General features: G+C 38.4%; 1 protein-coding gene and 1 long non-coding RNA gene across 2 annotated transcripts in view; one reads left to right on the forward strand and one right to left on the reverse strand.

Annotated features, from left to right (window-relative positions):
* LOC131237513 (sister chromatid cohesion protein PDS5 homolog B) overlaps positions 1-25,789 on the forward strand; it is a 126,321-nt gene extending 100,532 nt beyond the window's left edge. The window contains exons 17-31 of the mRNA XM_058235333.1: positions 6,889-7,025; positions 9,588-9,705; positions 12,696-12,830; positions 12,939-13,141; positions 13,816-13,963; positions 14,051-14,191; positions 14,332-14,418; positions 14,538-15,035; positions 15,132-15,199; positions 15,281-15,332; positions 22,390-22,476; positions 22,557-22,585; positions 23,745-23,884; positions 25,323-25,426; positions 25,531-25,789. Of these exons, the coding sequence (XP_058091316.1) occupies positions 6,889-7,025; positions 9,588-9,705; positions 12,696-12,830; positions 12,939-13,141; positions 13,816-13,963; positions 14,051-14,191; positions 14,332-14,418; positions 14,538-15,035; positions 15,132-15,199; positions 15,281-15,332; positions 22,390-22,476; positions 22,557-22,585; positions 23,745-23,884; positions 25,323-25,426; positions 25,531-25,563 (1,980 nt within the window). The 3' untranslated portion in view covers positions 25,564-25,789. The remainder of the gene's footprint in view (positions 1-6,888; positions 7,026-9,587; positions 9,706-12,695; positions 12,831-12,938; positions 13,142-13,815; positions 13,964-14,050; positions 14,192-14,331; positions 14,419-14,537; positions 15,036-15,131; positions 15,200-15,280; positions 15,333-22,389; positions 22,477-22,556; positions 22,586-23,744; positions 23,885-25,322; positions 25,427-25,530) is intronic.
* LOC131237514 (uncharacterized) lies at positions 20,375-21,091 on the reverse strand. Its single transcript, XR_009167293.1, has 4 exons — positions 20,966-21,091; positions 20,699-20,934; positions 20,501-20,665; positions 20,375-20,466 (listed from the first exon to the last, which is right to left on the reverse strand). It is a non-coding gene; the product is annotated as an uncharacterized LOC131237514 (long non-coding RNA).
* Positions 25,790-26,016: the final 227 nt, after the last annotated feature.

Genomic DNA, 26,016 nt, shown 5'->3' on the forward strand with positions numbered 1-26,016 from the left:
TCTAAACATTGTGAAAGGAAAAAAAAAAAAGTTGAAAACATTAATGTGGATCATTGGTGTTATGACCACCTCTTATTTACCAATGAGTGGCAACTTAAAAGAAAAGTTGTCATCCACACACCAGGATCCTTAAATCCCTTGGGTGCATGTGTCAGCCATTAAATGACATGGTTATGGGTATGCGATCCATGGCAGATGTGGCTCACCCTTACCTAGCTATCTTATGTAAAAAATAATTGAAACGAAGAAACACATTAAAATTTAATAGACATTATGTTTTGAAATAATTTAATTACTAGTTATTAAATATATTGCCTTTCCTTGGACCCTGAGATTTTGTGGTCTAGAGATTCTGGCATGTTGACCCATACTTGTAGTCAACACCCATACATGTAACATAGGTTGCATTTCGAAAGTGTTGTTGTGTTGAATGGGATAAATTTGCTTTGGTGAGCATCACTAACGCAGGACTAATGGCCTAGACTATTATGAAGTAGCAAAATCATAAAATAGTTCAACTCAAGCAACCGGAATACAAAATTCATGCTTTTCTATCACAAATTAAAATTTTCAGATTTACACTGAGGCATAAATTCAGACCATAAACATCCCACAATGCACATAACTATAAAATAATGTTAAGAAATGCCCTATGGGATGTAAGACTCCCATTCAGCATAGGATTCACCCACATTCATGTAAAAGATGTACCCCAAGTTAAGAGATTTAAAGGTATACAATTGCCCTATTATTGGAGGGTGGGTTTGAATGGATTGGGCTTGGATTGGAGGGAATTAAGGTTTGGATGACTAGGTTTGGGGAGGTTGGAAAATCTAGGGTTTTGGGGTTGGACGAAATTGGAAGAAAATTAGATTTGGTGATTTTGGAAAATAAAAAATAAAAAATGGGGAATTTAGATTTAGGTTATATATATATATATATATATATATATATATATGGGAAAAGGTACTATGCGCTCGACCTCACGATTAGCTCCCTTGAGGTCGAGCTGTGTGGGCCCCACCGTGATGCGTGTCGACCATCAACACTGTGCATTTGATGGGTACCCTCTAAATTATGGGATATCCCAAAAATCAGCCGTATACGAAACTCAGATGGGCCATACCATCTAAAATCATGTGAAACACCGTTAAAACATATAAAAACACTTGGTGGGGCCCACTTGAGTTTTGAATGTTGCTGAAACTTGGTCTGAACCCTCATGCAAGTGGGACACATATAATGGATGGGCTGGATTTGCAAACCACATCTTGGTGGGCTCAAAAAACTGATTATGAATGTTTTAATGGTGCACGGCCCCTCCCCACTTCTGTATGTGGTGTGGCCCACACAAGTCACGGATTGACTTGATTTTTGAGACCTAGGCCCATGATGGAATGGTGCATCTGACTGATGGGTTAGTTGTTCGAAACGCATCACAGTGGGGCCCACACAGCTCGACCTCATGGGACGGACTCGTGAGGTCGAGCGCATAATACCTTTTCCCTATATATATATATATAAAATAGAAGAGGGGTTTAGGGGTTAGGGTTTGGAGAAGTAACCAGGGATAAAAGATCCCACGCATGGGTTGTCCGTTCGGACGTACGGACGCACATGTGTGCGTTCGTGCGTGCATGGATGGAGAGAGAGAGGTATGGGTTGGGTTTGGCCATTGATGAGAGAAGAAAGAAGAAAAAGAAAAGAAAGAAGGTGATGAGGAAAGAAGAAATGAGAGAGAGAGAGAGAGAGAGAGAGAGAGAGAGAGAGAGAGAGATGTCTACCTTGAATCGAAGAGAATGAAAGAAGGATACTTGCGGAGTCACTCCATGTCGGTCTCACACCCTCTCCAATCTTTGGAGATACAAGGAGGCTTTCTCACAAAGCCATGGAAGAGTTTTCTCTCTCTTCTTCTTCTCTCAAACTAGGGTAAAAGAGCTTGGAACCCCCCTCCCCCTTCTCTAGCTTTTATACTTTAATATTCAAAATTTACAAAAATGCCACTCCAGTTCCAGATAAAGTTGTCCACTCAAAATTAAGCAAGGTAAAACACTAATAACCAATTTAAAGTGTTCATCATGTGCTCCAAGAGGCCCAATGGCCCGATCACCATTATTTGAGAGTCCGATGGGCCAACGGACAAAATCCAACGGTCACAATCTCCAATAAAAGCAACCCACATGCATTTTCCTAGTCGGGGTCTTCCAGATGCACGAACCATGCATGTGGGGTCTTCAATGCAGCCCATTGGGCCCCACATAGTAATCGTTCAGCCATAATGAGACTAGGGCCTCAATTGGGGTCTTCCTCCGCTAGTAGACACGATAGGATGATGCTCTAATGTCATCATCAATCACACTTGCTGAAAACAATATATGGTTGGGGTTATATATGCTCACAGCAGATCTTGTAGCTTCTAAAGGCTTTTGGGAGATCAGTCGAGTGGCCCTCAATGTCCATGAATCTTTTATATTAGTCACTGGTCTCATTTTAGAATCTTGCAATTTCTAGATTCTCAGGGTTCAAGAATATTTTTCTTTTTCTTTTTATCTTTTGTTGCTGCTTCCGCTCTCACCACTTGATCACTATAAGGTATCCTGACATTTGTAGCTGCTTTGTGTGCATGAAATGCTACAATTCAATGCTGATAGAGTACTTGAACATGTTTTAGCTGATCCCATTGCATGATGTTCATTGTTTTAACATTCCTAACATACATGTTTATTTTGGTTATGTAAAAGTAAAAAAGAGGACTGTTTTGAAAGTGATGCAGATCAAGGATTGACCCCATGTTCATAAAATGGATGAGAAGGTCCCATCTTCAGTTTGTTTAATGGATCAGATTATTCCAATACCTGTTGATTAAATGGGGGACAGCAATATCACATTTCTTGATGGTTTGTGGGCCCACAATCTAACCAATCATTTAGTGGCTCATACAACCCACAGGTTTTGCATTTCTTGATTTAGTTTTAAGTTTGTCATTTAGCAATCTTAGTTTAGTTCTACGCAAGGGCTTAACTTAGTTATTTTCATTAGTGTTTTAAATAGTGTGTCGTGTTAGCTGCACGATGCTTCTATTTTTAATTAAAATTATATGAAAATCTGGTAAATAGTAAAAAGAAATATAAATATAGAAAAAATATGCTTCATTTTTTAATTAAAAGCATGTTCAAAGCAAATTATCAAAAGCCAACCCACTTTTCGTACACGGAATCATCCATCACTGTTTCTCTAACCCAAGCATTTACATACCCTAGTTTCCCTCTCCCGCCAATATACATCCTGATGGATTGAGACTATTCAAGGAAATTTGTACCATTCAGTGGTCGAATTAGCTCCGATATTATCGAAATATCTTTGATATTATCTTTATCTCCAGCTCAGCGATACTGATAACACTGGTAGCGATGACGCTAGTAGTATTAGAAATTCCAGGTATTAGCAATGTATCACTATGTATCACCAATGTATTAATATCCCTAATGTAATTGCCAATATTTTCAACTATGTAAATTCTAGGTGTCGCTTGTATTGCCAATGCATCAATATCGCCAATGTATCACCAATAATTTCGACTATGTAAATTCTAGGTAATGCTTGTATCGTAAGTGTATCAACAATATTTCAATATTAAATTTTTATTTCAATTTTTTTTTCATGGGCACATGGTTGTATGTAGTGTTCAATGTGTCATTGATAATATTTCGATATTATAGATATCGCAACATGCGCGATATTGAGACCATAATCTTTCGTTTCATTTCCAATTGTTGATGATTTCTTGGTGAAATATCATGTGTTGTTGATATTTGGCAATATCGATGAATGTTTGGATGGAAGGTTGGATGGTTAAATAGGCCGGATGGGATGGTTGGACTGATTTCTCACAACAACACATGCTTTTAAGGCCTCATTAAATGGAAATTTGTTATGTATGCATTCTTTTTGCAAAATTTTAATTTCTAAATTTGTAAATATGTACATTTTAACGTCTCCTGAAGTTTTGTTGAAAAATCCACCGTTTTTCCATGTTTCTCCACATTTCCGGTTTTCAGCAATATTATCAACGATATTGATATTGTTTCTGTATCCCTGGCCAGCAAAACTTGTAGCAATACCGATACTTCGAACATTGGTACCATCCAACTCCACGGTTGTAATTGGCCCACCGTGATTGTCACCATAGATCCTATTGTAGGAGTGGAACTTGAGTTCCCGGAAACAAATGAACGCATGGCTCTGAAACTGGAAATTGACATTTTCCTACAAAATAATCCTTATATATTCACAATGAGTAGCAAAAAAATATACACAAGAATATCAAGAGAGCTTAACTAGTTTTTTTTTTTTTTTTAAAATGATTTTGACCAAAAGTAGGGTTGTTCGGCACCCTATTTTCATCAATTTCATCACAATTCTTCCAAATCTAATCGAAAACAGATGATTCTTGTTTTTAGAGGTAGCAAGGGGTCAAATGCACCAAACCCATGTGGAAAAAATCTCCAAAAAAAAAAAAAAAAAAAAAACTCTCAAAGAGATGCACAAGCCAGAGATAAAACAATGGTCCATGGTTTTGGGCATTCTCTATTTTGAAGAAGAAAAAAAAAAGGAGAAACCATTAAATATGTATCAAAAAATGTCGAAAATTTACCAAAAATCTTCTAAAACCATCTTCTTATAAATGCCATACTTTTCCTCATCAAGAGACCTAGCTAAAGGTACATTGCGGACGTCACTCATATGGCATGATGGCATCAACAGTGGGTTCCACCCAAAAACTCCCAAACTTGTTTCTGCTACCAACTAGAAGATGAGTGTAGGTGCTAGGACTAGAAGATTGGAAGTGGAAAAGGAAGAAGAGAGGGGCAGAGAAAGAAGAGAAAAGAAGACTGAAAAGGGAAAGGAGAAGTTTGGGCCTGCTGCCTTGTTCTCACTATTCTATAAAAAGCTTATAACGAAATTACAAAAAACTCCCTCACATTCCTTTTATTACAAGAGGCCCTTATAAACTTATTTCTCAAAATATGCATGTCAAATTTTCATCTTAGAGGTAGTTTGGACATAGTTGTAGCCTTTGGGTTTATAAATGTAAGAAGTTTTGCTTTGTGAGCCACTTCCCATTTACATTTCACTTCTAGGTCGGCCATGATTGCTAGTTTTATTTCCTACGAGGCTACTACCCATAAATAGCCTGTACTATGATACCTGGGTATGTTACAAGTATGCCGGAAGCATGTCAATTGACCATTTACCTTTAGGGTCCTTGCTCTTACTCCGGTGGTAGACTCTCAGGAGTTTCAACACCTGGTTGAGGGTTCGAGAACCCATAGGTTGTGAAATCCCACTACGGTGTGCGTGTGTTAAAAAAAAAAAAAAAAAAAAAAAAACCATTTATCTTTAAATTGAAGTGCCTGAGATCAATCTGCCATCCATTTCAAGGTGTACCAGTAGTGAAAGGGTATTTGCCATTCATTTGCATGAGCTCCTATCATTGTGAATGTTGTTTCAACATTTTCTTCTTTCTCACTGCCTCTTCTTGTATTATTTCTCGTGCGAAAGATGTTTCTTTTAAGTACTAGCGTCAATGTTTTAAATATCGACGATATCCCACAATATATCTTATATCCCACCTGTGCGATACGAAATGCACAGGTAGTGCCGATATCCCACATCTTTGATCTGGTCAGCATTTTCAATTTTCGATCCATTTTTTTTTTTTGTTGAAATTATGTTAAATCAATGTCAAATGGTTATAAATCCATTGGTTCTTCATGTTTTGCATACAAAATCATCGAGTTGGAGCTTTGATTTCAATATCCATTGGTTCTTCATGTTCTCCAATTTTTTTTTCAAAATGTTCCTTCAACCAGCTATCAATTGAGACTAATTTCAAAATATTTAGGAGTATTCGATGAAATGATCATCACATACACTCTAATTTCGAAATTTGAGTATAGGTGGTCCGGTTTGGGGGAAATTCAAAATCTTCCCAATTTCTTCCAAATTGCATGCAGTGTTGCACTCCAAACATGAATTCAAGCATGTATGAGGACTGATCTAATGATTTGTTTAGTTCTTGTCAATTTTGGGAAAATAAAAATAATTTTTAATTAAACATTAATAAAGGAAAACTATTAAAATATTAATTTTTTGTCAAATTTCCCTTCAACCAGCTGTCAATTAAGTCTAATTTCAAAGTATTGAGGAGTGTTTGATGAAACAAGCATTACATACACTGTAGATGTTATGCATTCAATTTGAACATAGTTGCATTAGTTTAGTCAGACAACGCATAGCTTAGGACCTTATACAAAGGAAACCTATTATGTGCACTTCTTTTTTGAGATGTTATGATTTAAAAGTGTGTATTAAGGTATTTTTTTTAACAATTTCCGAAGTTTCATTGTAAAATACAACCATTTTCCCAATGTTTCCCCATGTTTCCCAAGAAGTGCGATAAATTACCCGATAAAAACGATATATCCCGTGCGATAACTGATATGTATCTGTATCCCAAGGATGCGATACCGATATTTTGAACACTGACTAGTGTTGTACTGGTGAATAGAAATATTCCATTATCATGCTTCTATTTTCTCTTCAAAGGGTAGCATTTGCAGCATTTCTTTCTTCTTTTTTCTGTGTGTGTGTGTCAGCAAAGTTTCCGTCTTTGTGCAACAGGGACTTGCACAGTCCTTATAGCATTTGATAGATGTTTTATTTCCTAGGAAGTGTTACATTCTCTTGTATGCTTTACCTTTACTATGTGATTAGTTATGCAGTATCAGTTAACCGTGTTACTGTTGGTTTCTTGTAATGCACAAATTGCAGTAGACTTTGAAGTGATGCTCCACTTGGTATGACTTTATGGTTCTTCTTTTGCAGGTTTATGGGCTAAAAACACTCGTCAGAAGTTTTTTGCCACATCAAGGAACTCGTGTTAGACATCAGATTGCGGAGCTGCTGAAAATTTTGTTAAGGCTTCTTCCAGAAGGTGGCATTTCAGATGGTTTTGTCTCCAGGTCTGTTCTTGGCTGCTGGGTGCCATACTTCTGGTAGCTATTTGTTCAGTCGTTTTGATCCAACAATTTTCTCTCTTCATTTACATCACTAGAGCAAATCTTTTCAAAGATTCTTTCATAATTCACTATTTAAAAACGCATTGTTTCAGTTCTAGAGAAGCAAAAGGAGTCCATGTCAAGATTTTAATGGCATGAGGCATGGTCGTGGTGGTCTGACCCTATGAGGCAAGGTGTAAGCCTCCAATATAAATAAAAATACTTTAAAATGAGAAGAAAAAAAGGGGGTAAAAGGTAGAAATATCAAGAAGAATAAAATTTTTTTTAAAAAATAAATCTAAGTAATGCAGTATATTGTGTACAAGGGGCATGGGGTGCATCAGTCTATCATTTACAAGGTAAAAATGATCCATTTATGTTATAATGGAATAGTGAACTATTGGTACTAAGAGGGACAGGCAATAGATGATTAAGCTAAATGAGTGGACAAAAAACCATTAAGCATCAGGTTACTGAATAGGAAACACTACCAGCAACTTTGGTGTTAGTCTGCCAAAGGGCAAATCACAGTCTCAAACTGAACAGAACCTAAAAGAAGTTGGAGCATGTCTCAAAAGTTAATTTGGCCAACGCCAAAGGCCCAAATCATAGCATTAGACATCAAATTTGATGATCTAATTGTAGTTGTGGAACGCTTGTACAGTTGTACTCCTTAGATAAGCCAATGCGAATTAGGCTTTAGTTGAACTTTCATTACGACTTGGTTTCTAAATACAAGCCTAATAAAAACACTTGTTCAATTACACAAAAAGTGGCTAGCTTTTTGCACTGTAGTTGAGTGCTTTTTGCAAAACATGGGTTCAATTGAGGAATGAGATTTTTGAGTTCTGTATGGGTTTCTCAAAATCTTAGGTTTGGAATGGGTTGGACTCAAGTGTTACCCTATTCCCATCCCCTCCTATCTGTTTTCAGCCTTGATTGCAAAATTATCTACATGACTTTTGATTGACTATAAAGAAAACATCGCCCCTGGCAAGCTACTATTCCCAAGAAATCTGTGCTTTTCAGTAGTTATTGAATGTCCAACCACTGTTTATTGAGAAAGACAAGAAGAATGATGCAATACCTATGTTGAGAGATGTAGGGATTGTACATGAAACTTATAAAGAGTTGTGTTTTCTTTTTCGTGGTGAAGAACGCATGGCATCAAGGTTCTGAATATCCATCACGGAGGGTGTATTGGGCAGGCCCTGAAAATGATATGAGATGGTGTGAATCAAAGATCAGGCCATATCAAACCCCATCTATGAAATGTTTTTAGCACAAAACATGGAAAAAAAAATATCACAAAAAAAAAGAAGAAGGAACAATTGCGAAACTGAAGAATCTATCGTGTTTTTAACATTTATTCAATGGTTTACAGGAGCATTCTTTTGTTAGATTGCTGTCTACCAGCCTTACCTGCTGAAGGTTGAATTTACGAGTCTTTGACCTCTAAAATTGGTGCTAAAGCTTGTGGAAATTAGAGACACTTTTTTCTATCCTCAATTTTTTCTTTAATTGGTTTTGTTGCATAACGGAGTATCATAGGAGTTGCCATGGATTTTCCATAATTAAAAAATCTGTTGTTACAATATGTATCCTTTGGGCTTGTTCTCGAAATTTGATCAGTATGCTCATGTAGACTTGTGGATTGTGGAGTAAATTAGGAATAAATTCCTTGTTGGGGCAGGTTATGTACCCCATGGGTGCACTCTTCTACCCTTTGGGATCCTTTTTCTAAAGTTGCATTACTGATCATGCTCATCATCATCATCACTATTTAAACCTTATCCCAACTAATTGGGTCTGGCTTCATGAATCCTGATATAATAAAATTAAAATAAAATAAAAAAGGAATTACAAAAGTCGTGAATGCAATATAAATATATAATAGCTTTATACTATTGTAAGTAAGTATGTGCACATTTTCTCAACTTATTCGAAGACCACGATAGGAGGCCTCATTGTCCATGTCATCCATAGTAATTTTGTCCATCTATGAAGAAAAAATATTACCCCTGGCCAGCAATCATAGCCAGCAACTTTGTTCTTTTCGGTAGATATTTGGAGGCCCAGCCAGAGGGAGGGAGGGATTTGTTGTTGTTGTGGGATTGGGAGGTGTATGTGGTCATATCCTTCATCAATAGGAATTCCTACCTGCATTCTTTTGCTACTGTTAACTTGAACTTTCAAGTTGTTACTTGCTGGCCAATGGTTGGCTGGATTTGGTGTCATTGTGGCCTTATGAGTTACATGTGGTCATATCCTTTGCCAACATGTTTTTATTAATTTGGAGGAATTCCTGCCTGTTTTCTTTTGCTATTGTTATGTTAACTTAAACTTCCAAGTTGCGGACCAATGCTTTGCTTTTGTTTTTTAAAATGTTTATGGTATCATGGAGCATATTACTCATAGAACAGGGTCTAGCGTTCCCAAGTAGTAGTTAAAGTTCATTTATGCTACTGCCCTTTTCCTCCTCCTTTAGGGATACTTACCTTCATTCAGTGTATCTTTTCAATGCAGTGAAAGTGACACGGCTCATGTCAGATTAGCTGCTGCAAAGTCTGTCCTCCGGCTTGCTAGAAGATGGGATTTGCATATTTCACCCAATATTTTTCATATAACAGTTCTGAAGGCCAGGGTATGCAAGTTGCTGTTTTGCATAAAGTAGATATCTCGTGATAGAAAGATAATGGTAACTTTTCACTTGTCTACCATGGGTAGTTCAGACACCCCCAATGTACTACTTTGAGCATCAAGCACAACAATGATTTGGTATGGTGCCTTTTCTTAGTTCTAGATTTGCACTACACAAGTATGGGAAGGATTGGTTTCAACAAACAAGTTTAATCATGTTAATGTAGAAAAATAAAATAAAGAAATCTGGAAGAGAGAGAGAGAGAGAGAGAGAGAGAGAGAGAGAGAGAGAGAGAGGGAGGGAGGGAGGGAGGGAGGGAGGGAGGGAGACCTCAAGCTATATTCAAAGAAGATGGAGATGTGATCATGTTCAGCTTGGAATATATTCAAAGAAGATGGAGATGATGAGCATGGATCATTGTTGCCCCTCAAACACAACATGGCAGCATTAAATTGTAGCTTGCACTCCCTTCATCCATTGAATCTTCTCTTCAAGTACACGGCTATAACTAAACTCGGCAAACATCAAGTCACAAGCTTGACATCCCCATGCAAATTCTCTCACAAACATGAGTGTGCATCACGTGCAACACTCGAGAAAACAAACACAATAGCATGTGGAGGCTTGTGTGCATCACTTGCAACTACACTCACAACAAACAACTGGGTGGAGAGACACTCACACCATAAACATGCCTAATAAAGGAAGAGAAGACAAACTAAGAAGAAAGGATCCACCATTAGTAAAGAAACTCCCATGAAGGTTGAGTGAAGCATTTCATTGAACACCTCATGTGCGCAGGATACTTCTAGGCACGATTCAAAACTTCAACTTCACAATCATCATCAGCGTATCAAATCATGAAGGAAGAAAATCCAGCAAAGAACCCAAAGAACAAAGGTTGGCGGCACCAATATCTTGCAAAAGATGTTGTCGTACACCCAAATCTTAATGAAACTTCATGATACTTGTTGCTGGAGATTGCTGTTGATCAATTGCACCTAACCCATGTGGAACAACTGCTCAGAAGCCTTTTAGAAAAACACTATAGTACAAATCCCGAAATATGGATTTTTTCTATGTTTCTTCATTTTCTACAGAAACACACCACAAAAACTACTCCAAACTATGCAAAAAAAAAAAAAAAACCTTCATTATTCCTTTAAAAACCAAATCTACCAGATCCCATGTTGTTTGCACCAAAAAGAACTATTGGCCATACATTGTTGACGTCATCCATGCGTATAAACAACGTCAGCAGTGGGCCCCACTATCACAGGTTGTGGTCATGTCCTAGATCAGATGCTCTGATACCAAGTAGAAAAATAAAATAAAGAAATCTGGAAGAGAGAGAGAGAGAGAGAGAGAGAGAGAGAGGAACGGCTCGGGCAACTGTGTTATGTGTTGCTTTATATAAAGATCAGCGCGCACACACACACACATATTAATTCTGAAGGAAATGTTAGTGCTTCGCTGGGGTACATGACAAACACAGACACACACAATTACATACACTTCCACAGTTAAAATGTTGTCCAACAATATCACAAGTTTGGCTTGAAGCTCATTTGGCACCACTCACTTTACATTCTAGATTAGTAAGTTTTGAAGTTCTAGTCTTAGTGGAGGGAAATCGTTATCCTTATCCAAGGTGAAGGGCAACCATTACCTTATCCAAGTATCTGAGGATGTAAGTTGGCTACTTCAAGAGTTTTGACGCATCAGACTCCAATAGGTTTGGGTTCTATTCCCAAATATTTTCCATGTCCAGATGCATCTTTGAAAGATACTCTAATATTTCTTGGAATTATCTGATGTTTCCGCTCCTTAGTTTTCTCGGTAGTATTAGGGAAGTATCTCTCTCTTGCTGTCCAGTATGCTCAATCAGTGACTTTAGTTTCAAAAGTCCAGTTGCTCATTGAGAATTGTGAGCTTATTCTTCCTGTATAAGCTTTTTCATCTGTAGGTTGCTCTTACATTGCTTCGAATAACCTAATTCCCGATTCTATCCTTTCTAGTATTTCCACATATTTGTCTCAACACATTCTTCTCTGCAAGGCACATACTTTAATCATCTTCCCTTTTGCGCCATATAGTGTAACCAGTCGAATAGATGTCTGATAAACATTTTCTTCAGTTTTATTACCATGTGGCAATCACACTGAAGCTCCATATGCATATCTCCACTTCATCCATCCAGCTCTAATTCGACTGAAACCATCCTCATCGATTTTTACATCTTTTTGAAAAGTATTGCCAACACGTTGAAACAAATCATGTACCAAGCTATGGCAACGCAATAAAAATCTTCAAACCTAGTGTCAGTCAGTGGTTGAACTATTTCCTTGAGAGCAATTAAAAAGTAAGAACTAAAAAGTTAGAGAGAGAGAGAGAGAGAGAGAGAGAGAGAGAGAGAGAGAGAGAGAGAGAGATGCAATAGAATTATGTCTGTTTTATTTTCAGCTTATTTAATCCCAGTTTCATGGATCTATACATAACTAGGCCCCTTTCCATTCCTTTGCAGCCTATAATTGTTTCTGTAACATTTATTTTGTGGTATTTCAGGATCCTTCATCTCATGTGCGCCGATCTTTTCTTGATAAAATACATAAGCTTTTGAAGGAACATGCTATTCCTACAAAATATGCTTGTTCTTTTGCATTGGCGATTTTTACATCTTTTTGAAAAGTATTGCCAACACGTTGAAACAAATCATGTACCAAGCTATGGCAACGCAATAAAAATCTTCAAACCTAGTGTCAGTCAGTGGTTGAACTATTTCCTTGAGAGCAATTAAAAAGTAAGAACTAAAAAGTTAGAGAGAGAGAGAGAGAGAGAGAGAGAGAGAGAGAGAGAGAGATGCAATAGAATTATGTCTGTTTTATTTTCAGCTTATTTAATCCCAGTTTCATGGATCTATACATAACTAGGCCCCTTTCCATTCCTTTGCAGCCTATAATTGTTTCTGTAACATTTATTTTGTGGTATTTCAGGATCCTTCATCTCATGTGCGCCGATCTTTTCTTGATAAAATACATAAGCTTTTGAAGGAACATGCTATTCCTACAAAATATGCTTGTTCTTTTGCATTGGCTGCTTCAGATTGCCTGAAAGAAATACGAGATGATGTAGGATTATATTTGCTTGCCACCTTTGCTTTGTTGCTCTTGTTGTTTCCCTCACATTTAAATGGTTGTCATTGACTGTCATTTTGTTGCTTTTAATGTTTGTCTCAGTCCATGAAGTATCTAGCTGAGTTTATTAAGGAGTACGGTCGCGAAGCTCGAATCCGACAAAACTGTGCAGCACATGATTCAGGAGAAACGATGACAAATTACCCTGAATATGTCGTTGTATTCCTAGTCCATGTTCTTGCTCACGATCTAGGCTTCCCTTCTGAGAACTGTCCAGACGAAGATGCTTATGCTAGGTTTTGCAGGTAGTGTATATTTTCACTACCAACAGTTCCTGCACTGCTTTGCAGAATACCTAGTGTTCAATGTCTCAAAAAGTATGGACTGATATTTTCAGTGTCATTGCCAGTCCCAAGCTTAGTTGCAGGATCCTTCTAACTAGTTGCCTCTCCCACTTGAATCATGCCTCAGACTGGTGCTTCTGCTCCCACTTCCTAGCCTTTTTATACTTGGCAACATTTTGACACTTATGCCTCCCTACTCCTGCACCTGTTTCTGTTGCTGCTTCACTTTACGCGTCATTCAACTATAGTCCCAGGCCCGGCAGATAAGGAGGGTTGTGTCGGGCTAACAGCCGGCATCAAAACTCTTGCCAAAATTTCCATCATGAATCTGGACAGCCTTTGATAATTTGAGTGGCAGAATAGGTTTTATGTAGCCGACCCCAATTAGTTAGGAAAAGGCTTAGATGATGATGATTTTCAGTATCACAGGTCAGCGATACAGAGCCATCCGAGAACTGATTTTCGATACATTGCTCAATAGTTCTCATGCTGTTTCTGTATCCTAATTGTGTTGATACAGTGTGATACAGATACTTCAAACTGAGAATACCTACTCATAAATTTTGAATGTGGTGTCATTTTGTTTGCATTTGCCGCATTCTCACTGTTAGCATTTTTCTCCATTCTTTTTTCAGCCCACTTGTTGTGATCTTAAAAGCACTAGTCAATCCTGCGTCTGTTGAGGGCAATAAAAGTGATCTCAGTGAAACTGTATCATATTTAGTAAGCATTTTCCGGGCTATTAAAAAGGCTGAGGATGCTGTTGATGTTTGTATGACACCTGTAAGTTCCGGCAATCTCATCTAATGTGGTTTATCTTGTGTCTTTGTATTCTGTAGTGCTTACAGTCTAGTTCTTTGTGTGCCACAGAAGCTGCATATTCTTTCAGACATTGGTATGCACATTGTGAAGGCACTTAGTCATACTGGCATACCTTTATCCCGTACTCCTGGTCGGATTTTGCTACCATCGTCATTCTATAAAGTTAGCGATGATTCCAAAAGTGAGGAGGCAAGTTATCTAGCACTAGTAGATGTTATATGTTGGATATATCTGTTTTTTTCTAAAACCATACCCTTTCAGAGATTGGTGCCCTCATTGTTAAAGCTCTTAGTCATACTGAGTATCAACTGTATATTCTCTGCGTGCAGGAAAATATGAAGTTCCTTACCAGATGTTCCATTGATGGAAGCTTCGTTGAGAGGATCCTTCGGACGTTTGAACCTCATAGTGTTCGGGTAGCTTGTTAGTAGCCTTCTTCACTTATATTTTCTTTTTTTACTTCTGAAACTTTTGTAGGGCTTGTATTGCTCTGCAGGGGCTAGTAATCTATTTTGTATCTCTCTCTTTTTATCAGCCTACTAGCCCTAATTCTAAGCGAGGTAGAAAAGTTCAAGAGGATTCCATGCGCTTGAATCTAAAGACCAAAGCAAATAACTTGCCATTACAAGAGCAAACCATTCCATTAACGAGCAAAACAACGGAAGAAGGGGAGAATTCTTATGCTCTTGGAAAAGAACTTGGGAAAGCAGCAAGGTGGCAACTCAGCAGTAAAGGGAGAAACAAGTCAGCATTATCTCCTTCTGATCCTCATCAGGGTTCTACTGTAGATGATGATGCAAATGGAGCACCTAGTGATGATATTGAAACTAACCCAGAGAACAATAAACTTTCGTCTTCTTGCGGTTCTGTAGCTATAAAACCATCACTGTCAGGTTCACAGGTTTCATCTGAGGTCGAAGTTGTAAACTGCATCCCATCAGAGAAGAATGACTGGAAAAGGACAAATAGAAGAATCCCTACTGAACCTACAACACAAGCAAAAAGCAATCCTGGAATCCATCAAAAGGCAAAGGTATTCAAATGTTTTATCAGTATCATTTTTTTTCTGAAAGACCTTGTTTGCTCAGTCAATTTTCACTCTTGACTGGTTGTGTTATTGAACTGGAAGGAGCTCGGAGATACCACTGAGGTGTTACCTGGACATCGGATCAAACTCTGGTCCGCAATTGACATGTGGTTAGTTTCTATAACTGAAGGAGCCAAAACTCTGAACATTATATAGTCGACTTACACAATTGCTATCCTTGCATTTTGCAGTTTTTATTCAGGCACCATTGATGAGTTTGATTCTCAAAACAGCACTCATAAGGTAAATTTATGAATATACAACTTTTGGATTTTGTTTGTGGCAGTTTTCCAGATTGTTTTCACTACACTTCGGATGAATTGTCTATGTTAATTTGGTTGGTGGTAAGTTTGATTTTATCCGGGCACTACAAAATTCTGGCACTTGTCTGTTTTGAGTAATGTGTATATTGTTTGCCGTTGAGAGATTGAGAAATTACTTCTTATTTTCTGGTGGGAAATGAAGTTGCAGTACAAGAGGGAGTCTAGTGCTCTAGAGTCATTACCAACACAAATAAAATAAAATAAAATAAAGTGAGGTAAATGGCATTCAAATATTCCCTTGGCGTGCCAGCAAGTAAGGGGTTAGAAAACATAAAATAAGAGCTGGAGAGTAAATAGCATTCAACTATTAGAATTATTGTCAGCAATTAGAATCATGCAATTTTGGTGGATTTGACTACAAACCAAGGTGTCCCATATCGGTTACGTATCGGCCATAACGGCCGATACGTAACGGTAACGGTGGAGTCCATTACGCGATACGGGGTCAAAATGGGCACCCCCTGATTTTGTGACTGTAACAGCTATTACGGGGCTATTACGCCCGTTACGGGCCATAACGCCCGTTACGGACCCATAACGGCTGTTACGGGCCAAAAAAAATAAGAAAAAAAGAAAAAAATAGGAAAAAAAAAAAAAACATACCTTTTTTTTGTAATTTCTTTTCTTCTTCTCCTCCTCCTCCTCCTTCTTCCTCTTCTTCTTCTTCTCGCCCTACTACGGCTGCGGCTGCGGCTGCGGACCTCTTCTTCTTCTTTCAATTTCCCTCTCTCTGCCGTCTTTTTCGTCTGAAATCGAAAGCCCTCTCTCTCTCTCGTCTTTTTCGTCTGAAATCGGAAGCCGATTGACTGGTGTACCACACACCAGCTATAGCTATATAGCTACTGTAGGTACGTGTCATGCTAAAACGAGGACTGACACTCCTCGAGCTCTGAGTTGTACGAACGGTTCAAAGGATATCAAAGTTACGTGGGCTCCACAGTGATGTATTTGTTATATCTACACCGTTCATCTATTTTTAGATATTATTTTAGAGCATTACCCAAAAAATGAATCATATCCAAAGATCTTCTGGACCACACCAAAAATAGCAGCAGAGATAATGATTTTCACCGTTAACAATTTGTAGGCCCACCATAACGTTTATTTTGCATCCAATCTATTCATAAGGTCAAAAAGACCTGAATGAAGAGGAAAAACAAATTTCATATTGATCCAAAACTTCTGTGATCCCAAAATGGGTTTCAATGGTAGACGTTCAATCCCCCACTGCTTTTTGCAGTGTGGTCCACTTGATAATTAGATCTATATTATTTTTAGTGTCAAGCCTTAAGACGAGCTTGTCAAATGAATGGACGGTTTAGATATAATACATACATCATTAGGGGTGCACATTTAACCGGTAGAACCGTGGAACCGGACTGGAACTGACCAAACGGTCCAGCTTGGTCCTGTTCTAGAGTGCACCGGTTCCGGTTCCGGTTTCAAAAATCAAAGAACCGGTGACATCGGTTCGGTTCTCAGTTTGGGGGTATGTAAAACCGAACCGAACTGTGAACCGATCCGTAGAACCGAACCGTGGAACCGAACCGGTGTATTTTTGTACACCTTATAATTATTTTCTCTAGAACAATTATTTTCGTAAATGTATTTTTACACACCTTATACAATATCTAAACCATTCATCAAATGGACCACAACATGGATGGACATGGGCTTGCAATTGGGCTTGATTATAAAAAGCCCAGAACCGTGGAGCCGATCCGGAACCGAACCGGTTTTAACGGTTCGGTTCCTGTTTGGTTCTAGGGTGCCAACGGTCCAGTTCTGGTTCCGAATTTCCTAGAACCGTTAGGAACGGTTCGGTTCCGGTTTAACCCCAGAACCGGACCAAACCGAACCGTGTGCACCCCTATACATCATGATCAGACCCACAGGACTTACTGACGTTAATACAGGTATGTGGGGTACATAGCGTAATCCGCTTTCAAAGAAATGTGTATGGTAGGCTTTTGTACACGTGTTGCATGGCCCCACCATGATATATATATATTTTATCCATGCCATCCATCCATTTTGCCACATGATTTTAGGTCATGATCCAAAAAATTAGTAAGATCCAAATCTCAGGTGGACCACACCATAGGAAACAGTGGTTATAGAATGCTCACCATTAAACTCTTCTTAGGGTCTACTGTAATGTTTACTTTTCATCTAACCTGTTAATTGGGTCACATTGATGTGGATGAAGGGAAAACACACATGTCAGCTTGATTTAAAACTTTTGTAGCCCTCAATAAATTTTTAATGGCGGACGTTTAATTATTGTTGTTTCTTATGATGCAGTCCACTTGAGCTTTGGATCTTCCTCATTTTTGGGCTCATACCCTAAAATTATTTGGCAAAATGGATGGACGGTGTGGTTATAACACATTCAGCACGGGTGGGGTCCAAAAAACTTTGATACTCATGTGCTACACTTCACCATTCGGGTCTCGCCTAATTCGGGCCCTTAAAAAATTGTACACGAGACATATATTAACTTAAAATTTACCAATTAAATTATGGACTGTAATTGCTAATTCACCGTGCCAAAATCAAATTGTTTGAATAGTTTTAATTGTTAATTTGTAGACGCTTATTTTTTTAAATAGGGCCTTTTGATTTTTTTTCATGATTCACTATCCAATAAATGTCCACCAATTCATAAGTGGGATAATGCCAATAAATTGCATGAATTTGAGACTGATTTGGGGTATGGATTGGTCCTCCAAGTCAGCCACAAATTGACAACGCCATCTACCTGATTTTAATTTCATTTTTTAAAAGAACTATTGGGAGAAATGATATCAAATTGTTAAGTATATAAATTAGATATTTATAAAATTAAATATATGAATTTTATAGTCAAATTCAAGTTATCTGGTTCATAAATTCATCAGACAATCCGATACAACTTCTCACCAAAGAGTGGACCGTTACACCACCATAAACATGTTCCAATTTATAAATGAATGCATATTTCGAATGCTCAGAATATTCCAGATTTAATACATATTTTTTCATATTTTTTTGGCAAAAAATAAAAATAAAAATTTGCACCGTTACAGGCCGTTATGCCCCCGTATCGCCGTTACACCCCTGTATCTGTATCGGTATCGAAGGGCACCGTTATGCCAACCGATACCAATACGGGATACCTTGCTGCAAACTAATGCACATATCTTGAAGATATCAAATGTGATGGAATGGGTATCCAATGAATATATCTTTTTCTTTTGTTCTTTGTGCGTTTTCTAGACAAATTATCCTCCCATGATGCCCTTGTGACTAGGGCTATCAACAGGACGGGCTTGGGCCAGATCGAGGATGGCCCAAGTCTAACCCGCAAGATGAAAACGGGCCAAGGCCTTGCTCAGGCCTAAAGCCCAAATGCTCGAGCCAAGCCTTAATGATAAAAGGCCCGAGACCCAGCCTTGGAAACATTTCTGCTTGAAGAACAATGTGGGGCCATCGATTATTGATCCAGATTGTCAATCTAATGGGTACCACTATTAATTGAAATCTCCTAGAACTTCTAGATTGGAAAATTGTAGCAGTTTGAATTATGGCCTACTGCACAAATAGACTCAAGGGGAAGGACTACATTCAACTAAAATTAGTCCAACAAGTGAAATTGACTAGAATCATCCGATGACCAGATCTTTTGAAGCATCCCTCATCTACGGTCGGTCACATCAGATCAATAATTTAGATCTGTGAACTTTGGTTCTACAATCATCAAGACTCACTAGATGGAACCATGTTTGCATCGTGGTCAAGAGAAGCGTTGGTGAAACCCATGCAAAGGGACAAGGGCCTGACCCTATGTGCCTTGCGATCCTGTTAACAGCCCTACTTGTGACCAATGTCAATTGACGTGTCGAGTAATGGTTGATGCAGCTTAATAGCGCTATCTCATTGTGCAACACATTTTTAAATTTGTACTTGTTGCTTGTGTATAATAAACAGAGTATTTTTTTTTTTTCAAGCATTGGTTGCATATGAGGTTTCACCTCTTCATAAGAATTAGTTTTGTTTTCTTTTGATTTCACATAGAACTATAGTAGTCTCTCACATCCTCTTCTTTCTAGAGTATAGAGTTTTTTCTAGGGCTCATTTGGCGTCTCTACTCTAATCTAATGAGAGCTAATCTACTGAGCTCTTTTTGTTCTAGCTCTTGTTTTAACTTTTAAATATAAGCTCGTTTTCGAAACCCAAAAACACTCTAATTTGAAATAAGCATGTTTGGTAAAATGTTCAAATAAGAGCTTTTTTGGGGAGTAGTTGATGTCATTTTTAAAGATTACAAAAACTCCATTATAAGAGCAACAAAGACGGTTGTTTTAGTGGATCTCATCATAAGATTGATCGTGCCCCAAATGGCAAAAGAATGGATGGCTACAATCTTCATGCTCTAAGACATTTAGGCCGTCTATTATGTCGGACATTGGATGTGGATCGTCCATCATAGAAGCCTGCCTTTGATGTGGATCATCCATTGTGTGAGCCAAACCTTCAAAGTAGGCCATCCATCCATTGATGTGGACCATTTATCATTACAGGTTGACCTTTGACGTGGGTTTTCCATAATGTGGGGCCCGCCTTGATGTAGGTTATCCATCATGTCAGGCCAACCATCAATGCTAATTGTCCTTTATTTGAGGCCCCTCAATGTCCATACCCACCACGTGGAACCTACATTTGATGTGACCATTTTATGGGCCCCACCTTCGAAGTGGGTTTTCCATCATGTGGGGCCCACTTTTGATGTCCACCATCCATTGTGTGGGCACACCTTATATGTAGATCATCCATCATGTATTCATGTTAGACCTTGGATGTGGACCATCCATTAGGTGGGGCCCACTTGATGTGGACTGTCCATCATGAGGGGCCACACTTTGATGTGGACCATCTATAATGTGAGGCCCACTCTGTTCATTATGGAGTCCACCTTGATGTGAACCATTCATTATGTGGGGCCCCACCTTCAATACAGGTCGTTCATCATGTGGGTTCACCTTTGATGTCAACCATCTATCACGTGGGCCCACCTTTGATGTCCATCATCCATCATGTGGGTCCCACCTTTGATGCGGACTGTCCACCAAGTGGGGCCCATTTAACACGGATGGTCCATCATGTTGGACCACACTTTGATGTGCGTCATCTATCATGTGGGCCCCACCTTTGATGTGAGCAGTGCATTATGTGGGCCCACCTTCATGTGGACCATTCATCATGCGGGCCCACCTTTGATGTCCACCATCCATCATGCGGGGGCACATTTTGATTTGGGCCATCCATCATGTGGGATCCACCTTTGATGTTCACCATCCATCATGTGGGTCCCACCTTTGTTGTGGACCGTGCATCATGTGGGGCCCAACCTTCAATATGGGCCATTCATCATGTGGGCCCACCTTTGACGTCAACATTCCATCATCTGGTCCTGCCTTCGATGTGGACCATCCATTGGGTGGGGCCTGCTTGATTTGGATCATCCATCATGTGGGGCCCACCTTTGTGTGACCATGCATTATGTGGGCCCACCTTGATGTGGACCATTCATGACATGGAGCCCCACCTTCAATATGGGCCGTTCATCATGTGGTCCCACCTTAAAAGAGATTGTGAAGAGAAGGGAAGTTGGCAAGATTAGGGTTGCACATCAAACCAGTAGAACCATGGAAGCAGACCAGAACCGACCAAACGGTCCGGTTTGGTCTAGTTCTAGGGTGCACCGGTTCCGGTTCCAATAATCAAAGAACCATTTAGTTCGGTTCGGTTCTCGGTTTGGGGGTATGTAGAACCAAACCGAACCGTGGATCCGAACCTATATTTAAAATAAATAAATAAATAAACTAAACCCGAAGTCCCTAACACCTATTCACGTTGACCCGAACCTGTTGCGGCTGCCCTCTCTCTCTCTCTCTCTCATCATCGCCGATCCTCTCTCTCTCTCTCTCTCTCTCTCAGGTTCTCTCTCTCTCTCACCATTCACCACTGCCAAACATGCAATTGGGCTAATCCTCTCTCTCTCTCTCTCTCTCTCTCTCTCTCTCTCTCTCTCTCTCTCACCATTCACCATTGCCAAACATGCAATTGGGCTAGATTATAAAAACTCCATAACTGTGGAACCGATCCAAAACCGAACTGGTTTTAACGGTCTGGTTCCGGGTCGGTTCTAGTGTGCTAACGGTCCGGTTCCGGTTCCAAAAATCCTAGACTGTTAGGAACGGTTCGGTTCCGGTTTCACCCCAGAACAGGACTGAACCAACCCATGTGCACCCCTAGGCAAGATGGGAATTACTTAAAAAGTTCTTGGACAAACTTGTCCAAAAATTAGTCAAAAATGGCTACCCGCTTAAGCCAAATAAGCTCTTAAAGAAAAAGTAACCTCCCCATCACTTATTTTTTTCGAGTTTTTTTACTAGTTTCTTAAAAAGTTCTAAAATTACAGCTTTACCAAACAGTCTATTTCAAAATAAAAGCTTATTCTTTTAGAATAAGCAATAAGATGCCAAACGCCCCCCTAGTCTGAAGATGGAAATAGTTGATTGATATTTGTTTCCCTCCCTCCACAAAAGGAGCATTCAAGGGTTTTTTTTTTTTTTCACTCTCAAAACTGACATCCTCTTTCTTTTTTGGAATATAAAGTTGTTTTACAGTGTGAAGGTGAAAATAGCTGATTGATATTTGTTTCCCTCCCTCCACAAATGTTATTTTACAGTCTGAACATGAAATAGCTGATTGATATTTGTTTCCCTCCCTCCATAAATGGAGCATTTAAAATTTCTTTTTCACTTTCACTATTGACATCCTCTTCTTTTTTGGAATATAAAATTGTTGTCTAGTCTGAAGATGAAAGTAGCTGATTGATATTTGTGCTATTGAGTATACATTAATTTGCTGATTGAGTTATTTGGTCATGCATCTCCTGAATTCTGAAACCCAATACCATTTTTAATTGGAAGGTCAAATATGATAATGGTGAGGTTGAACGATTATGCTTGGAAAATGAGCATTGGGAGTTTATAGGTGATACACCCTTGGCTGAAAAGGTATAAAATAAGTGTCGTATTTTGTAATGCTTTTTTGATTTTCAACCGTTTGCTCACAATGAAGCATTGTATTGGTGCAGGGTGAAAGCAAATTCCATTCCAAGGATTGGTGAGTGGCTACTGTTTCTGGCATTGTTATTTAGATGGACCATAGCATCATGGCCATGCTTGTGACTTTGTTTCCTGGGATTTGCTCTATGACAAGTTATTTTCGTCTTTGTTAGAGCTTTTTATGGTTATTAGTTATGCAGACAGGCTATTGGATTGCTTTATTTAGAATGAAGGGTTCTTTGTGTTCAAATGTTTGAAAGTGTGTTTGAACTTGCATATATTTTTCTTCTCTGTTCTTGCTGATTTTTCATCTTCCAAAATTATCTATTATCTCTGAGTCTATGAAAATCTCTTCTTTTCTATATTTTTTATCGTGTCAATCCTAGGGAATAGGTTTTCAACTCTCCATTGTTGCACAACTTTGAAACATGTTTAATAGTTTTTGGTTTGGTCAAAGTAGAATTAGATTTTATTTTATTTTTCCTTTATCTTTTTGTCAAGTTTGGATGCGAATTCTTGTCTTATATCACATTTTTTTATTATCATCATCACCTAAGCCTTACCCAATTAATGGGGTCAGCTCAGCTAGAATCCTTCCGCCATTCCACTCTATTTAGAATGCCATATTGTTTGGATTCATGCTGGAAGATAGGGCATTAGTTTGATGCCAGCTGCCAACCTGATGCAACCCTCCATTATTTGGGCTGAAGATCGGCACTGAGAGTACAAAACTCCTACAGGCACAATGTAATAGACTATGATTACATAGGTTGATTATGATCAAGCACTTCCTGATAGTCTACTACATAGGTTGATTACAATCAACGGGTTTCACATTTCTACTGGTTGGCTCTAGTAGAAATCATTTCCTTGTCTGTTGCATGATTACCAGGCTTTAGCTTGGTAAAACTTCCTGCCCTGGGCTTCTAAGGTTCAATCATCCTTGTTGTAGAGATTTTTATAATGGGCATTGGAAAGAATGATCACTTGTTTTTTGCCTTGAAATATTTGTAGTTTAAGTTATAATTCAATTTTGCAAGGAATGTCAAGAACAAAATCTATCGAGTGTTGCCATGCAGTTAAAACGGGGACAATCAAAGTACTCTCCATATCAATGAGAAATGATTGGGTTCTTTCTTTTTTTTTTTTTTTTTCAACATGTATTATTCACTATGTAAGTGGTGTAGATTGAAGTCTATGATGGGCTTTTTTTGTAGTGATCCTGCGACTGGCTCTTCTATAAGTAGTCTTAAGAAAGCTGTAGATACTTTCGGACATAAAGGAGCACAGGGGCGAAAAGCTTTATCAGATAAGGGAAAGGGGAATCCTGATAAGGAAACAGTTTGTTCTGTTGCAGGTAAAATTCTATATCATCTCTCTGTTTTTTTTTTTTTTTTTTCAATTGGACATCATTGAAGATGATTTGTCACTGTGAGGATAGTTTTGTTTGGAGGTGAGAAGATTTTCTTGGAAGTTGTTTACTGTAGTCATCCTTCAGTGTCAATAATAACACTTGGTAGTCCTGGTGTCATGTCGTATGCATTCTTTTCTCTTTGACAACTAGTTTAAAAAAATGATGGTTGTGCAAACATTAGTGAAAGTGAGAAGATAGCTCTGTACTCCGACTTCAGTGAGTCCAAGTACTTGAACCTATATGGACGATGGAATCTCAGAAGCCTTAATTTGTTTTAAAAGTTATCAGCTGATTGAATGTTTGGTGAGCTTGGGCATGGTGTGAGAATTAACTTCAGTCTCACATTGACCTTCTCAAAACGCATTCGTTTCCTACTTCTAGTTGAGGCCATTTGAGATTAAATTTCTTCCATGGGTCTAGGCCGATTGGTAACTGCACTGTCAATTAATCGCAAAGTGGTTAGCTTGTTGTATTGCCGTGACCTCATTTTCAAGAATATTTGCTTTATGCCCTTGGTTGGATCTATTCTGGTAAACAGCCATAAGCTGTTTCTAGTCTTTTGGTTTGTTAAAGTTGTTATTAGTGTGTGTAATTCCTGTTGGGATAATTTTCCGCGTATATAGTTGGTGAATTTATCATTTTCCGAGTTCTTGTTTTATTTTTCAACAATAGTTTTAAAATGCATCAGATCCTTTGAATTGCCTATATCATCCATTGTAGGAAACATTGTACACCTACTATCTTCGAAATTCATGTAAGGAAGAATGGAGCGTTCAATTCACCAAAGTAATGATATGGGCAAAACCATAGTTCAAAAATTCATCTTGTTGAGTCAGAACTTGACTTAGTCAATTTGAGTCGATTGGACAGCTCAACTCATTTTCATCAAGGTTTTCCAAGTATCATCAAGTTGAGTAAAAAGCTCAGCCAGGTAGAGTTGAGTTTTTTTCTGGGTTTTCTAGTAGTTGTACTAGCTCATCTTATTTTGTTTATTAATTTACACTCTGTAACCGAAATTTTATTTTTTAAATTACTATTATTAATTATTGAGTTTACGTGTTGAGGCAAGTTGGGTTTTCAGCCATGTCTGTTTCAGCTTCTGACTCGATGGACCTTCAAGTTTGAGTTTTTGGGTTTTTGAAGCATGGTTTCAACCGTGATACTTTCTTTCCTATTCTTGCGTTTGGGCCTCTGCCTTCGAGTATTCCAATTCAGTATGCAATGTGGCATGGAAAAGAAAATATAGATTACCTTCCCTGATGCTGTAAGAATTAGAGAATATAATACATTGTTCAATATGGGATAATTTATTGGTCGGTCTACCATGATGTATCATTACTGGGTTAGAAAAAAAAAAACCTTCTTTATTGACTATTGCTAGATCTTTTAGGGGCAGTAACAGAAAAGAGGAAGCATCCTGAACATTCGGTTCCTGTACGCACGACGAGATCCGCATCTGAAATCATTGCTGAAGATGCAGCCACTGTATGCTTGTTCTTTCTTTACCCAATGCTCTTTCTTTTAGCTTTCCTTGCCCACTGAATGATTCTCTGTTTTTTCTTTATCTTTTTTTCTTTTTTGGCTTGCAGATGGTTCGTAGATCTCGAAGACGGAAATTTTGAGACATTTAGGTCTTTCCGCCACTATGTAACTTTAACAGGCACAAAAGAAAGAAAGAAAGAAAGAAAGAAAAAAAAAAGGAAAAGGAAAAAAAGAAAAAGAGTTAGCAGCTTGTAGCTTCAATTGTAAAGCACTTCTTATGTTGCCATTATGGTGTAACAACCTCTCTCTAAGTGGATGAAATTGCAGATAAATAAGAAAGTAGAATAGCTGCTGCGATTGCATGCACTTTTTTTGTTTTCGTTTTTCCTTTTTTTTTTTTTTTTTGGTTGTGGTTAAGGAATGCTTTTGTGAAGGTTGCTGAGCATTTTTCCATGTAGTCCTTCATTATGTGCACTTACCAAACATGCATGGCGATTAGGACTATTTTTATGGGGCTATCAACCAAAAATCTCCCTAATTGGGCAACTGTAACCAACCAGTTGTGAGTTTTGCAGGTCGAAACTGCTGCCCAA

This window comes from Magnolia sinica, chromosome 2 (genome assembly GCF_029962835.1).
Source record: "Magnolia sinica isolate HGM2019 chromosome 2, MsV1, whole genome shotgun sequence".
Taxonomy (NCBI): domain Eukaryota; kingdom Viridiplantae; phylum Streptophyta; class Magnoliopsida; order Magnoliales; family Magnoliaceae; genus Magnolia; species Magnolia sinica.